Source organism: Cornus florida, unplaced genomic scaffold (assembly GCF_030987335.1).
Source record: "Cornus florida cultivar Cherokee Brave unplaced genomic scaffold, ASM3098733v1 CherokeeBrave_3.0.0_Hap2_Chr03, whole genome shotgun sequence".
NCBI lineage: Eukaryota > Viridiplantae > Streptophyta > Magnoliopsida > Cornales > Cornaceae > Cornus > Cornus florida.
In genome coordinates, this window is record NW_026775573.1 from 886,786 (window position 1) to 903,389 (window position 16,604).

Here is a 16,604-nt window from a genome sequence, read left to right on the forward strand (position 1 = left end):
GTATGTACCGTACCGGTACCACCTTTTATTTGTTGCTTTCCCGTGAAACTTGTAATGGAATCGCTCATGCAAAATTCTATGGCAGATTCTTCCCTCATTCTCTTTCAAAAGCTTTTGTGTTGCCATCGTCGTTGACAAAAGTAGTAAAGAAATGTGGATGGTATGAAGTTTTGTGATTACGATATGTTTCAGCACTTCTTCAGACAAATTAATGGTGGCTGGTGGTGTTTTCATTTTCAACAGGAAATTGTGAACATTATAACATGTGCTACTACTCTTTTTAAACATACTGATTGAAGAATGTTCGAGTTACATAGCAGTAAGTTTGTGCAATAATGTGAAATGTTAGGCTCGTATTCGACTTGTTGATACTTCCTTCCATGTAGCAAATGCTGATTAACAGCATTATTGGATACTGAATAGGTTTGTACCTTAAATTGGTCGTGGGACTGGCTGAGCTGGGCTTAGATAATACCTCTCTGCTCATATAGTTTTGCCCAATGACCCATTTTCTTATCAATAATTTAATATACTACTATTTTAATTTTTTAATTATTTATTTATTTATTTATAAGAAATCGAATTGTTGGACAATAGCCTATGCTGTATTTAGTTACCTTTTTAAACTGATACATAAGGTTTTAAAATTTGTATTGTCTCTTTTTTTGGCCTATATATTTTTTATATTTGAAGCAAATAAAAAAAATAAAAAAAAATGTCCAAAATTAACTAGGGTAAAAGGAATGTACAAAGTTCTATTGGGTCCTAAGGAACGCTTCTGAAGTCCGACTTGGTAGCCCACATATAATAGCCCATGCATGCAAAAATTACGGTCAGGCCCTTTGGGCAGCCACATTATTGAATGATTTAGGACCAGGACCTCTCGAAGAGAACGGAAAAGGGAGGCCCACTTTTCACTGGACTCCAAATAAAAATGAAATTGAGCGGGAAAATATTACTAATTACTAGCATTTTCAATTTTTATTTTATTTTAATTTTTCCTCCCGTTGAGAGCCAAAATTATTGTGTGAATTCCGCACCCTAAAATTACAAAAAGAAAAAGAAGCACAAATAATTTCTCACTCTTAACTACTACTCTGCATCATCTCATCAAATCCATGGCGAGAACCAAACATACCGCCCAAAAGAAAAGAAACCGCCGACAAACCTCCGGTCAGATCTCTCTCTCTCTCTCTCTCTCTACTTTCTCTCTCAACATAATGCTGATTCTACTTTCTTTTTAATTTTTTTCCTAATTTATTTCTCTAACACACACAGATGCGAGAGTAAATCCTCCAACATCTCCAGGTCCGAGTTCGGTACTACTCTCTCTCTCTCTCCTCAAATACACACACACATATACATCTTTATGTGTTTTGTGTATCACATATATATCTTATATTTGTCATTGAATAAACAATTACAGACGCCTAGCAGAAGAAGTCCAAGGAATGCTCCTCCAAGTGAGTTTTTGTATTTGTGTGTGTGTGTGTGTGTGTGTTTATTTATTTTTTTTTATAAAAAAAAAAATTTAATTTCTTTATGGGTTTGAGTTGATTATGATTTTGTGGAGCTGAAATTTAGGTTTTAGAATGATTTTGAAAACTTGATGTTCAGGTTCAAGAGAGGCAAAAAGGAAGAGACGTAACAGGCCAGGAACTGTGTCTCTTCGTGAGATTCGCAAGTTTCAGAAGACCTGGAATCTTCTCATCCCAGCTGCTCCTTTCATTAGAACTGTTAGTCCTCTTTATCTCCCTTTCTAACTAATAGGATCGGCTTACTGTTTTTTATTTCGTCAGTAAATTCATTAATGAACAATTCTTTGCCCAAGCTTATCCAGATAAATTGGTGTGGACATATATGCATATATTCAAGTGTCCTATTCTGCTTCTAATTTAAATAAACAATGGAAGGCGGCTGAAATAATTAACTTGGAAGAAAGAGAAGTTGCAAATGGTTTATCCCTACGGCCTTAAGATTTATTCATGATACATTTGAAAGCATGAAATTGACACCTTGAACTTGGAATTGGGAACTAAAGTAGTTCCAACTTTTAACTAATTTTCCTCCAATTCAAATTCCAAAACATCAATTCCATGCTATCAAGTATAGCATCATTCTTTTGGAGGCTTTTTCATTGCTTCTTTTCCTTTATTAGTTCGTAAAATTGTTCTTTGTGTTCAATACAATAACTGGCACCATTTTCATGCTAAAGCTGAATTCTTGGAACTAAAGTTTGAATGGAATTTAAAGGGAACTAATTTCCATGTGTTTGCTGATATGGTCAGTGTATTAAGTTATTTTCATATAATACACCACTGGCCTTTTTGGTTTGAGGAGTTCATCCCTTTGTGTTTTCCACCAGTGAGTGTGAATCAGGCTCTTACCTCTGTTCATGGTGAATTTTTTTTTCTTTTTCATCAAGTGTTCTACAAATTCTACGTTTTTCTTGTTTTATTCAGAATGGTTTACCCCACAATCTGGAATTGCTCTGTTCACAACTTCCAATTTATTATAAGCGGATTTGAAGAGAAGTCCATGATTTATGAAAGAGGGTTCAGCAAACGCTTTTTCCCAAGACTATATGCTTGACCAATTCAATTCTTCTATGATGCTGTATTATCGCACGTCTCTTAGGAATTAGGATGTATGCACGTTTTGTCAGATAACCTGTTAACATAATATTAGAAATTCTGCATGCAGTTCTTTATTAACAATGCTATTTCCAGTATCTGCTGTTATTTATTTTTAAATATTCTATCTTATAATGAGGCTTACCACTTACAAACATAATTCTTACTGTCCTCGTCATCTGTGGCAGGTTAAAGAGATTAGCTACTTCTTTTCCCCTCAAGTCACTCAGTGGACAGCTGAAGCTTTGGTGGCACTTCAGGAGGTACTATAATTCTAATTTCATTTAATGAACAGGGTGTTAGGGTGTTTTTAGAGGTACATGCTAGTAGATAGGTATCTAATGTCTTAATGTGGCATGTTTAGTTTTTGGGAAAATCATCAGGAGGTTCTCATTTTTTTTTTTTTTGTTTTCCTGTTCTGAAGACCAATAAGTCCTACAAAGTTCAACTTGACCATTAAGCGCTACTTTTGAAGTCTTTTTCCACGTAAGTTTTAAATCTCTGAATCTTCCATTTAACCTAAGAAGCATGGAAACGGATACGAGATACGGATACGACATGACACGGATACAGTGACACAGAAAATCCTAAAAAAATTGGACATGGACACGGCGGGGACACGGCAAATAAGAAATATATTTTCTATATATATGATGTTGTACTTTAAGAAATTAAGAGTAATATTATTTTTTACAATCTCATAATGAAAAAAAAATGTGTTGCTGGAAAAAAGAAAGAATGGTAGAAAGAGGGCCAAGAAAAAAAAAAAAAAAAAGGATTAGGGTTTTGTGAAAAAATAATTAGGCATTAGTTAAAAATATATGTAAGAATCCATAGAAGAGAAAAAAGGTTCATTAGGAATAGTGGAAAAAGGAAAAAGAGACAAAAAGAAATTTATTGTGAAAGGAAAAAAAGAAGTATTTAGGGTTTGTGAAGAACAAGAAGAAAGAAAGGAGGAGGACAAAGAATAAGAGAGAAAAGAGGAGAAAGAGATAGAGAGACCATTCACTGGTAGTGAAGCTTGGTTGGTGGGACAAGAAGAGAGCAAGGGTTTGAACCTTTGAACTAAAATACTACTATAAGAATAAATATCTAATTGTTTGAATATAAAATTGTTTTATGAAACAATAAGTTTTAAAGTAATTATGTAATTAAACAACTCCTAATACATACACTTCAACTCAACATTGTTCTAAAACTTTCTTAAAAATCCCCAAAGAGTGGGACATGCGTGTCGGACACGTATCCATTTCATGTCAGAAGCGTTTCCACGACGTGTCCGGATATTCGAAAGAATATAAAATATTCGGACCCTATTTTGGTGTGTCCGACACGGATTCTTCGCCCTTTTAGGCATGTCCGTACTTCCTAGCATTTAATCCTTCTCAAATGAGATCTTATTTTTTATTTTTCTAGTTGGTACTCACACACACACACCCTCCAAGGATAATATATCATATATGTATATGCAGAAAAAATATACACTTTTTACTGCCACTTCCTTTCCTCACCATGCCCCCTCCCCCCCCCAAGGGAAAAAAAAAAAAAAAGAATTTTTTTTACTGTTTTGGCATATCCATGAAATGTCATTGTCATTAATGGGTGTAGATTGGTAGTTTTCTTGGAAACTGACATGTCTGCGGACAGTTAGCACATGCATCTTAAGGCTGGTATCTTCAAAAGATTTGGTCCATCCCTTAGTTGAGGATTGATATTGATGACTCTGCATTTTGCCTCATTTAGCACCTTTTTGTCCTACTGTCCTGCCATAGTGAACTATTTGACTCTCTTTTCTTTTACAATATGAATAAACCATCCTAGATATAACCATGAAAATCCAGGTTTTGCCCCACACCTTATCGTTTTGAATTGTTGGTTCTGATAAGTGAGAACCACCAACATGAAGTCTTAACCACAGGTCCAACTATCATCTCAACAAAAGCTTGTTGAATCAGGTACAAGGCTTGTAGGCCATTATGTCTTTTCCTATTGCCTCAACCACATTCCCCTTGTGTCTACTTTTGTACTTGTCACACCTTAGACCAAGTGGTTCCTTTTTGTTGGTATTGTCGTTGATTTTTATTGCACTCGAGTAAACTATCTTATTTGACTACCTTCTGGTGCCTCATTGCAAGTTCCTTTTACTTCTTAATTACCCTTTCGGAAATGCTGCAGTGTTTGTGATTGTGTACAAATGTTTTTATGCGTGTTAGTTTTTTAGTTTTCTGAAATGGTAAAATGCTGCTTCTACAAATTGTTAGATTCATATACAGGTGCAATTAATGGTTGGTCATTTTTGTAGGCAGCAGAAGATTTTTTGGTTCATTTGTTTGAAGATGCAATGTTATGTGCAATTCATGCAAAACGTGTTACACTTAGTAAGTGAGATTTAATTGAAATTTTTTCTTTCTAGATTATTGTATGGTGACTTTTTTTAGATTTTGTTTTTCATTTTCCTTTTCAATGCTCTATGTTTGCTCTAAAGGTTATGAATTGATTCTCTAATTGATTGATATTGAAATCTTGACAAATATTTTGTTTTCAACTTCATTTACTCTTTTCATAGTTCATATTTCATCCAATCAATCCACTGGTTTTAGTACTAGTGAAGGATGCTACAATTTTGCTTTTGTATTTGAATCTTCTAAATCTGCAGTAAATGTGATCTGCTGCAGTAAAATCTGCTAGTTTATTTTTTTATTCAATAATTTATTTCTGCTCACCAATTTGTTTCAGGCATTGCTTCCATGCTGCAGTTCATGCAGCCATATCTGCATGAATAATGCACAAGTTGCTTGATATTTCATAAGTTTTATTTAGAAGAATGGCCTCAATATTCAAGTATACGCTTGTTTGATATGTACGGATATCTCAAAATAGTCTGTCTTCTTGTTACAAAATTCAATGTATATGCGTGACTCAACCCAACTCAACAATGCCTTATATTAACCATTTGGGGCGAGCCATATCAATCCTTGTTATCTTACTTTGTCATTTAGCTCTAAAGCCATGACCTCAGTAAAATACATGTGATCATATCTATCCTTACCATCTCAACTCATATTAGTTTTGATCTTCCCCTTTCCCAACATTAATATCAATGCTTCCTACATTTCTTAGTGCAATCACTGGTCTTTGCTCCTCTCAACCAAACCACGTTAATTGATTCTCTCATTTGCAATCTGATGATCAGATGTGCCACTTCTGAAATAGGAATGAGATTAATGCTAAAACATTTGATCTTTGCTTTAAAATTAGGCTGTTGCTATTATTTTTCTCAATATTGCCCACATTTATTTTATTTTATTTTATTTCTTTGTTTGCAAGTGTGGATGTTGGGGGAGGGGAGGGAGGATGGCACAGAAATGGGATGTTTAGGTTGAATGGATGAGACTGGGTAACTACTGTCATGTACTGATGTACATAAATTTTGAAATCCTGAATGGTATAGTTGGATTAATATTTATTTTAATCAATGGAGTTCTAATTTTTCATTCTATACAAACCATGTGTTTCATTTGTTTTAGAACTTTAACATTGAGATTCAACCTATTTCTTTTGTTTTCTTTCTGCTCAGTGAAAAAAGATTGGGAGCTAGCCCGCCGGCTTGGAGGGAAAGGGCAACCTTGGTGAAAGCAGGACACCGGTTCAGTGATTATCAATTTGGAAATGGGACATGCAATTGTTTTTGAAAGCAATTGCTTTCCCTGTTGTAATTGACATGATAGGAAGTAGGAAGTAGGAAGTAGTCAAATAATTCAACTTTTTTTGAACGCTTGAAGGTCACGTAAAGAAGTTTGAACCCGATGTGCTCAACTTATTCACCAAGTGAGTTTGTAGTATTGTTGCGATAAGATTCAAATTTATCTAACTGCAGAGATCATTTATCTTGTACTTCAGGACGAAGTGTGTAATTTGTTGGTAGAAATTAGTGAAACAACATATGGATTGTGTTGGCATATCTAAAATACTACAATCTAATTAAAAGTTTCCTTTCCATTCTTGTTATGCTCCATATATTTTTGTGGTAATATGTGAGTGGCGAGGTTAGCTAATTGTTAGCAATTTGCAAACGGAACATACCCAGGCATTCGATGCAGGAAAATATTAGTTCTGTTTTGTATAGATTGCAGGGGCCATTTCTTGTTGCATAGGTAAAATGCTTTGAGTATCAAGTGTGAGAACGCCGGTCTGAAACACATTTAGACCTGTCAATGGAGCGGATCTTGATCCGGATCCGATCCGATCAGTCGGATATGGATTGAACAAAAAATCCGACAATCCGGTTACGATCCGAATTCAATAATCCATTAGCTTACATATCGGATATGGATTATGCTGATCCAATCCGATAAAAATTCGATCCGATCTGATTGAAATTATATATAAAAATAATTATATATATATAATTATTTATTAATAATTTTATACACATATATATCAATACTCTTATTAGAATTGTATTAAAGGTAACCCAAAAATTCAAAATAATAATAATGTTATATAAAAATATTGTGGTGTTCTCATCCACATGCTAATAAATCTCTTAGTACACATACTAATAAAATCATACTCTTTATAAGTATATATGTTAGTAAATATTAATTTAATCCGATTTCGAATCCGATCCGATCCGAGTCCGAGCTAAATAGGATATAGATTGGGACATTCAGTCCGAGAACCCGTTAGTGATCCGAATCCGATAATCCATTTGCTTAACAAATAGGATATGAATCCGATCCGAATCCGATCCATTGGTAGGTCTAAACACATTGAGTAATCCGTCCATTTTCTCTGGGTAACCCCTATTAAGGGGATCGCATTGAGTCATGTTTCTTTCTGTTCCATGCCCATTTTATAAAAATAGCATTGCATTACTATCTTTGGCATGAGTTCCCAAATTAAATAGGAGCATCAGAGAGATCGATGTGGAAGCAACCTAAATACAGATGTGTTCCATATGCATGCTATATACATTAATTAGTGGACCTTGTACAGGCTTATTTAATGTTTGTTATGGCGGCTGAAAAAGATGTGTTTTTGTGTGATGTCTGGACCACTGTTGATAAAGACGAGTCTCATCTATAAGATTGTATAAAGAACCAGATGTGACCTACATCTACATGGTAAATATACCCTAGCAAGCTGGTAGGTCCATGCTATATATCTTGTTACTTCTATCACAGTTAAAAACGAGTTGGTGGCTATGATAGTTATGGATGCTCACTGCAGACGACGGAAAACTCCATTATCTAGAGTTTATTGACCATTATATATCCTGTGATTCGAAGAAAAAAGTGACAGGTTTAACATTTGGTGTTATTTTGCAGTGAAATGGTTTCAAATTCTGATGAATTGTGGTTGTGTATATGTTGCAGCAAAGTTGTTAGGTGGACTAGGCAATTAATCTGTTTGGAAGCCATCCTTAATGGTGTGGCAGAGCTGCAAGAAAATATATATGGGACACAAAAAGGTGTAGAGGTCAACATTGATGCCAAAATGTTGTAGCAGAATAACTGTAGAATAATGCCCTTCCTACAGAGGCATAGGAGTTCATATACCTTATAAACAAGGTCTTGTTATCTGGTAGATATATATATATATATATATATATATATATATATGTATATGGTAAGCCAAGGCAAACTTGATTTTCATTTAAAGATCATTATCCACTGCATTTGACATTGTTTTGCAGCTATTGTTTTCAAACTTAAATCCGCGTCGTGGACCTCATGTTTGTCATCCAAACTTTCCTGATTGAGGCAAAGTAATAACTCATCAAAAAAAAAAAAAAAAAAATTGATTGAGGCAAGTAATAAGCTCCAGGTCTGGGATATCACATTGTCAGAATTGCTATATGGACCATTTGTTGTAATAAATCTGTCGGGTTGCCATCCTTAACGATGGGACAGAGATGCAAGATTAATACATGGGAGAGAAAGGGTGCAAGGACGGAGCTGCAAGAGTACTATGTGTACTACCCTCAGAGTAACAAAAATTTTGAGGTCTTGGATGCTTCTCGCCGCTCGAAGTTTAGTGATTTTTTTAAAAAAAATTCAAGCAAACGCACACCGGCCTACAATATTGTCTTTAATAGAGGCTCGAACACTCGAGATCTTATTACCACTTGAGGTAATGTGTATTGCCAATATTAATCAATTTTGATATCTCTAACAGAGCCTCGGACACTCGAAATAGGTAATGTGTATTGGCAATACCAATCAATTTTGAAAAGTGTTTGTAGAAATGAGTGAGGGTGCATATGCTGTACAAGCCCCACTTGATGAATTAAACTTGCTATAGCAGGAAAGTGACAACATCACATGGTTGGACTCAAAGTGGACAAGCACAAATCTATTTGTGAATTAAACTCGAAATGACAAAAAGAGAGTGATAAAAAGGAAAAAGCCAACCAAAGACTCCTTTACTAACTTTTAACTAGAGATTAAACTGGATCATCAATGAAGATTAGACTAGAAAAAGAAGGGTTTGTTTATAAGTTATTAAAAAATGAGAGAGGTAGCATGTGAGTCCAAAATACAAAAAGGTATGTAATTGAATAGTAATAATAAAGTGAAGTGAGTATTAGATTTGATGTGTTGTTTGTCTGAAGACCAGATGAAGAAGAGACTAGGTGTGCAGTTAGCGAGAAGACAGAGAGAAGAAGGCCTAGAGATTCGGAATTGGTAACAAAGACATGGAATGTGACAAGGACCCTTTTTAGTAGAAGTAGATGACCCGTCTTTCAACAAATAAAGGCGTTATAACTCCCAACTAAATCCCAAAACAGTTGCATTTTTTTATTCTCTTTCCAAGTAACTACAAATGTAGCTGGCTACTTGGCTCAGACCACAGATAAAAAGCTTAAAACATTCCGAATACACACACACTATATCTATATCTATCTACATATATACTCGTCAGAGACATTTCCCTATTCACCTTGATGCCATAAATATCCATCCATCCATCCATATATATATATATATATATATTGGGAGGCAAAGTTTGGCACCATTTTACCAACACAACTCAAACAAGATACGAATTAAACAGATTTGGATTGATCTTAAACGAATTTGAATCGTAAACAGGTTAATTCTGTCATATTTGGATTTAGAGGTTCAATCCGTGTAATCTATTTATATCCGTTTAACTATACGTGTCATAAATAAACTTTTATTTAAGTTTTAAAATAACTATCTAAACTTATATCTTATAATTTATTCTTTTGTAAATTAGAGATTATTTAATAACTTGAATGGATTGAAACTTATATTTTTCTAGTATTTAATATTTGATCGAGTATTATTAATAATTTAAATAATAAAATATTTGATTTTATTAAACATGTCATTAAACGGGATACATTAATAAATCAATCGGGTTAGTATTGGGGGTTCTTGATACAATTATTAAATAGGTGGTATTCGAGTTGAGCTGTTTAGTAGAATATTTTTAAATTGACACAACACGATTACGATTCGCGAACACGAATTGACACCCCTAATATATACATACTATTATATATTTAGTTTTTGGGCAAGTAACCTATGTTTTACTTGACTATTGACCGATGTTCCATCTCCCAAACATCTTTTTTCAGATAAAAAGTGAATTTTTTTGAAAGGACAATATACTTGCCTCAAATTCTAAGGGGATCAAAGTTCGTCTTATGGATAAAGCACAAAAATATTTTTAAAATTTTAAATATAAAAGAAGTAAAATTAAAAGACAATTGGGTATGTATAGTCCATTATATTTGGGGGCAAATGGGTCCCACGTACTCGGTGATACCATGTCATCATGTAAATATGATATAATTAAAAATTAAGTGATGTTTGATAAAATTAAAAATTAAGTAGTGAAAATTTTAAGAGCTGAATTTTAAGTACGGAAGTTTTTAATTGGTAATTAGAAAATAAATAATTTTTATATTTTTTTAATTTTTTAGTGTTCAGCATTTAGTGATAAGTGATGTCCCTATTATTTAAAATTTGTCACATTTTAAGTGGCGCTTATCATTTTAAGCTATATACAAATTGCGTTATCAAACGCATTTAATCAGATAAATGCTTAATTCATTCGGAATAAGATATTTTCCTCCCCCTTTTTTTTTTTTTTTTTTTTTTTTAAATTCCAAAATTTTGATAATTTATGATACTTCCTTTTTAACACCTAGTAATGATTTGCAAATTGTGGAAAGTTGAGTAGTGTTCCTGCAAGGAGTAGGTACATTGTACCGTTTTCTGCATCAAATTCCTTGGGGTGCTTCATGTAGTTCCTATGGACCGATCAAATTATTTGAACCACCAATTATGAATATTCTCAATCCCTTTCATTCTGTCACATCCCTGATTTCTTTTGAAATGAAAGATTGAGATTGGGTATATATCAACGGAAAACATATGGAATGGGAGCCCTTTATGCCCTCCTCCACGGCTCCACCTTTAATTGAGTAGCTTTCATTAAAATTATTTAACAAAAAAACTCTCTGCCCCCGCCCATCTCTGTTGGTTTAAGTTGTCCCACCACCATGCCCCGTTTTAATTGTAAAACCTCACAAATTTAAAAATATTTAATCAAGTACGTTCAATAGGTTTCATAAAAGTATATAGAATGATATATAGTGTTATATGCAATTGAATGAGACACATGTATATTCACTCAATTGATGCCTTTTGTGACTTTTCATACCCACCCATTCAATTCTCACTTATCATTACCCATCATTGTTACTTTCCACCCTTTTTGTAGTTGTGAATATTCACTATTTGCTGAGCCTTGAAGAGACAAAAAAAAATAAATAAAAAAACGAACAAACAAAAACAAGCAGGCAGAATGTACCACTCATTGATAGTCACTTGGTCCTCATGGCATTTTGGTCACATTAATCCTATCTTATCTAAATATATACAAAAAAAAAAAAAAAAAAAAAAAAAAAAGAGTCAGCTTTGATAGATGTGGTCTTCATGGCATTTTGGTCACATTAAAATGCCATGAAGACCACATCTATCAAAGCTGACTCTTTCTTTTTCTTTTGTTTTTTTGTATATATTTAGGTAAGAGAGGATTAATGTGACCAAAATACCATGAAGACCACATCTATCAAAGCTGACTCTTTCTTTTTTTTTTTGTTTTTTTGGTATATATATATATATATATATAGTTGGTAGTTAATGACTGTAGTTGTACTAGGGATATAGTATGTAGTTGGAACCTACATCGGTTAGAACCTCTATATATATATATATATATCCCTAGTATAATATTTATTAATCCAATGATACGAGACCACCAACCTCTTAAGCATTTTGCCTTTGATTCTACTCTAGGACATGCATCAATACATGCACTACCAAATGACCCAAAGCTTTTACTGTCTATCTTTCTATCTATCTATATATATACAATATATATAAATAAAAGCTGTTGTTATCTAGAAGTGCAGTTCTGATCCCGCTAAGCAAGTTTATTTACTTCTTAAAAAGGGGTAATAGTGTCTTTTTGTTCCAAACTTTTGATGCTCTTATTATTAAAAGTCAGATTAGGTTTCTTCAAATCACCGAAGTATCCGGGTGATATTTCCTTGCATTACAAAGCATATATAATATAATGGATACTTTATAGAGCGTGGTCGCTAAAGTGCGTGTTAGTAACTTGCAAAAAAAAATAAAAATAAAAAACAGGTTTTGAAGCTCAGAAGAAATGCACTCGCTTTCCTTAAAATTATAGTATCATATATATTAAAATGTATCTTTGAATAAAATTAAGAATAATGATAGGGAGACCGATGAATTAACCCCGAATAAATATCGAACCTGATGTTTTTTTGTTTACATCATCTATTTAAACAGTTTTCAAAAATAATTGTTTAACACATGATAAGAATGGCCAACCACGTCAAATTCAATATTAATTTAGTGATTCCTTTTCGGTTCTCCTATCATTACCCAAAAATTAATTTAAAGAATAACTTTGCTTAAATTCAAGTTTGAGGCCAACATGAGTTAGGAGTTAAATCCTCTTTAAGACAGTTCATGCCCATACAAAATTATTTTATGATGGTATATTTCCTCCTATAATATACCATCATATGATGGTATATGACTGTTCAGTGCACTTAAATCATGGTATATGATTGTTCCACGCACTTAAATCGTGTTTAACTCATTTCTATCGTATATTCGTATGATGAAATTGTGTTTAAATATAAAACAAATGTGTTGAATATTACAATAGGTTATGACATAGGATCCGGATCCCTAAAGCTATGTTTGGTACAATGAAACAAAATTTTGAAAAAGTCTAAAATTTGCTTTAGTTTCTCCGTTATAATACCAAAATACACAATATCACTAATTTGGTGATATAAATTTTGACAAAAAAATATGAACTATTCTAAACCAATATCAATTGTACAAAATATGATATGAACTCAAATTTAAATATTATATCACTTTCCAAACAAGCCCTAATGTATCCATCCAAATCTTCCCATTATGTTTCTTTTTTTATCCAAAATCTTATACCAAACATTAAAAAAAAAAAAAAAACAATATCTATGTTTTATTTTTTTTATTTTTATTTTTAGCCCTTTCCATTTCTTTCAAACAAAATAGACCCTAAGATAAAGAAGTGGAAAAGGTCGGAAGGTTTTTACCATCTTTCACTCCGTATTAAATACTCTGGCACAATATTTGAAAAGCATGTAATGGATCTTCTTCGGTAAGGACAAAGTAGTTGAAAATTATAATTACTACTATTTGTAGGTTTTTATTTTTTCAATGTATTTTAAAATTAAATTGGACCACATTTGTGAATTGTAATTTAATAAACGAATCCATTACATTGGAAGGACTTGAATCCCCTGTGACAAAAGGGTCCAATAACCTCTGCTTTAAATTAATTGGATAATATGAGTACAGTAGTTTTTATACATAGAGAGTGGATAAAAATATAGGCTCTGAACAGAGGAGGGTTGTCATTGACCGCATTAAACTGAAATGAAATGAAAAGGAAGTAGCCAAGAAGTAACAACTACAAGTCAACTCATAAAATATTTTGTTTGTTTGGTAGGACCAGCCGTTCTATCTTATTAGTTCCCATCCCATTTCTTCCTTCAAGCTCCTCTCTCTCCCTCTCTCTCTCTCTCTCTATGAATCAAACAGAAATTTAACTACTACACATATACATACATGTATATCTATATATATATATATATCGCTAAGCCATAGAGTCTCTTTCCCAAACTACTTTTTGGCTAAAAACACTATTGCATGACAATCTTCCTCCCATTCTCACCCACAAGTTCTCCTGGTGTTTCTCTTAATTGTTGATCTTCTTCTATCTTCATATCTCAACTTTGGATTAATCAATATGGACAGACGTCGCCGGAAGCAACCAAAGCCACAAAATTGTTGTTGCTCTGAAGGTAATATACATATATGTATATAGATCAGTTTGATTTTCTTCATTTTTCTCTGCTAATTTCTATTCTTTATCTTTGTGGGTTTTGGTTGATTATATAGTTCTAATGTGGTTTGTATATTGTTTGTATGATGTATTTGGCAGAGGTGAGCAGTATTGAATGGGAGTTCATAAAAATGAGTGAACAAGAAGAGGATCTCATTTACAGGATGTACAAGCTTGTTGGAGACAGGTAATTTCATCACAAACCCCATCTCTCTCATCATATATATATATACTTGTTATAAAATGAAACACAGAATCAATTGCATGTTTTGTGAAAAATAAAAAATAAAAACACTTTTCTGCTATCAAAATTGTGAGAAGATAAAACAAGGTTGGATTTTGCTTTAGGAAATAGTTTTGGTGTTCTGCTTTTGGAATACTCTGTTTGTTCATTAATTCATGTTTGGTAGAGAAAGGAAGGGAGGAAAAAGGAGAAGGAAAGGAGGGGGCAGGGTAACAAATTTATACAATAAGTACATTACATTATTCATGTAACCAACTTTTTATTTTTATTTTTTTTTTTATGTATCTCATGTACTACGATGTATTATGTTGCATTAACAAGTGAAGATACGTGATTGGTCTCCAAATTTTAAATTTTAAAATTTGAAAAGTCATGTAACGGACAAATGTTTAATATAACTTTCTTTCCTTATTTATTGCCTTTCCTCTTCAACGAATACCATCACTCTCCACATTCCACTTTTTAATCTTATGAAATTGACCCATTTCTCTTCTTTATTTTGTGCTTTTTAACTAAAAATGGAGCATCATAAAGAAAAGGTTTATGATCTACTTTTATCAATTAATTCCCAAGCATAGCCTTAGGGCCTTCACACACACACACACACACACATATATATTAATTCGTCATATAAGCTCTCTGTGTCTCTCTCAATCTCACCCTTTGTTGTGTGGGGGGTTACATATTATTTTCATGCACTCACTTTGTAAAGTCTAGGGAATAGTAAGTTGCTAATATAAAAATAAAAAATAGTAGGAAGAAGGAGAATAAGTCAAGAAGCTACACGTAACCTTTGGGGGAAAAGTGGTATCCTAGGCGTATTGCAATTTGTTTATTAATGACAATTACGCCAAAAAATATAGGAATTGATTTATTTGTTTTGTTGATTTATATATATAACGACTTATATGGATGAGATGGAATATTCAGGTGGGCATTGATAGCCGGACGAATTCCAGGGCGGAAAGCGGAAGAAATAGAGAGGTTTTGGTTAATGAGACACAACGAAGGGTTTAGCAGCAGAGTAAAAAGAGTTAAACAAGTGTCACATAATTAATTTCTTCTTAATTAATGCTTTTTTCAACTGTATTTCAACTTTCTCTTCCATTTCTTCCTTTCTCTACTGCTACATTTCTATTTCTCTTTCTCTTTCTCTTTCTTTCATGGTTTGTTGAGACAATCGAATTTAGTTGAGACATTATTTTCCTCTCATCAAAACTTCTCTCTTCTCTCTCTTTCAAAATCAGAACATGCATATATGTGTGTATGTATATATATATAGAGAAATTATTAGATTGCCTTGGATACAAGTAAGTTGTTTGTCCAGTTGTACAAAAAAAAAAATTTATTTTATTTTGATGCAGTCCAATCAAAACGCATGCTCATTTTTTATTTTTTATTTTTGTAATATTTTATTAAACACGGATGAATTCACTATTTTAATTGTAAAATTTTAATTGAAACCATCTAAGATGTACGGTTTGACATGAAATAAAAATGGATGGAGACATGATTGGAAACTCAATCTGGAAAAGAGAAGTACTTGGGGGTATCTTTAGCATCAATCCATCATTTATGATGGTTCCAAGGCATGCATTAGCTAAAGTTTTGTGTTACCTTATGTGGTGTTCAGTTCCAATTAAATGCTGCTGCCAAATCATATACTCCGTATTTTCTTATTATTTATATGCGCGTCCAGTCACTATCATTCTAAAAAATGATATGAAAATAAAATAAAAATAAAGAAGAAGCAAGATAAAAATTTTATTTTTATTTTTTTTAATTTTCAAAAATTATATATATATTTTACTATTTATTAGTATATGTTTTCCAAAAATTATCTACTTGACTTATAATAAATTCGAGTTCTTTTTATTCATTTTTATCTCTAATGGATGCTAATTTAATTAGTTTACAAAAAAATTATTTCTTATTTTATTTTAACTTTAATAAACCCATTTTTTCCACATAAAATTAAGTGTTCCATTATATTACAGGTTTCTAATAAGATTTACTGGGTTCCTCTCATTAGGCTTTAAGCTACAGATCCCCATTTGATTCTGATGTTCTAGCTCTCACCTACATTCATTCCCATGTAAATAGAGGGGATTTGATAAATTTTCATATCCCACGCATTCAACTTGTATTTATTATAAGTCAAGTAAATATTTATTTTTTTGGTAGGTAAGCTGATATTTAATTAAAAGAAAGCCAATGTAATCCTCCCTGTAGGGTTGGTTTTGTACACT

General features: G+C 32.7%; 2 protein-coding genes across 2 annotated transcripts; both read left to right on the forward strand.

Annotated features, from left to right (window-relative positions):
• The first annotated feature begins 166 nt into the window (after positions 1–166).
• Positions 167–6,606, forward strand: LOC132298917 (histone H3-like centromeric protein CENH3). Its single transcript, XM_059795284.1, has 7 exons — positions 167–1,173; positions 1,279–1,319; positions 1,427–1,463; positions 1,618–1,736; positions 2,822–2,896; positions 4,936–5,011; positions 6,211–6,606. The coding sequence occupies exons 1-7, from the start codon at positions 1,119–1,121 to the stop codon at positions 6,264–6,266; spliced, it is 459 nt and encodes a 152-aa protein (XP_059651267.1). The 5' UTR covers positions 167–1,118; the 3' UTR covers positions 6,267–6,606.
• Positions 6,607–13,773: 7,167 nt separating this feature from the next.
• On the forward strand, positions 13,774–15,573 carry LOC132298918 (MYB-like transcription factor ETC3). Its single transcript, XM_059795285.1, has 3 exons — positions 13,774–14,070; positions 14,211–14,298; positions 15,286–15,573. Exons 1-3 carry the CDS (start codon positions 14,016–14,018, stop codon positions 15,410–15,412), a joined length of 270 nt encoding a protein of 89 aa, XP_059651268.1. The 5' UTR covers positions 13,774–14,015; the 3' UTR covers positions 15,413–15,573.
• The last annotated feature ends 1,031 nt before the right edge of the window (positions 15,574–16,604 follow it).

What these genes read in the sequence shown, in the direction of transcription:
- LOC132298917 (XM_059795284.1), top strand. Translation starts at nt 1,119, where the DNA reads ATGGCGAGAACCAAACATACCGCCCAAAAGAAAAGAAACCGCCGACAA. An exon ending in AAACCGCCGACAAACCTCCG is followed by an intron (nt 1,174 to 1,278) that starts GTCAGATCTCTC and finishes TAACACACACAG; the next exon opens with ATGCGAGAGTAAATCCTCCA. An exon ending in CTTTGGTGGCACTTCAGGAG is followed by an intron (nt 2,897 to 4,935) that starts GTACTATAATTC and finishes TCATTTTTGTAG; the next exon opens with GCAGCAGAAGATTTTTTGGT.
- LOC132298918 (XM_059795285.1), top strand. Translation starts at nt 14,016, where the DNA reads ATGGACAGACGTCGCCGGAAGCAACCAAAGCCACAAAATTGTTGTTGC. An exon ending in AAATTGTTGTTGCTCTGAAG is followed by an intron (nt 14,071 to 14,210) that starts GTAATATACATA and finishes TGTATTTGGCAG; the next exon opens with AGGTGAGCAGTATTGAATGG. An exon ending in TACAAGCTTGTTGGAGACAG is followed by an intron (nt 14,299 to 15,285) that starts GTAATTTCATCA and finishes TGGAATATTCAG; the next exon opens with GTGGGCATTGATAGCCGGAC.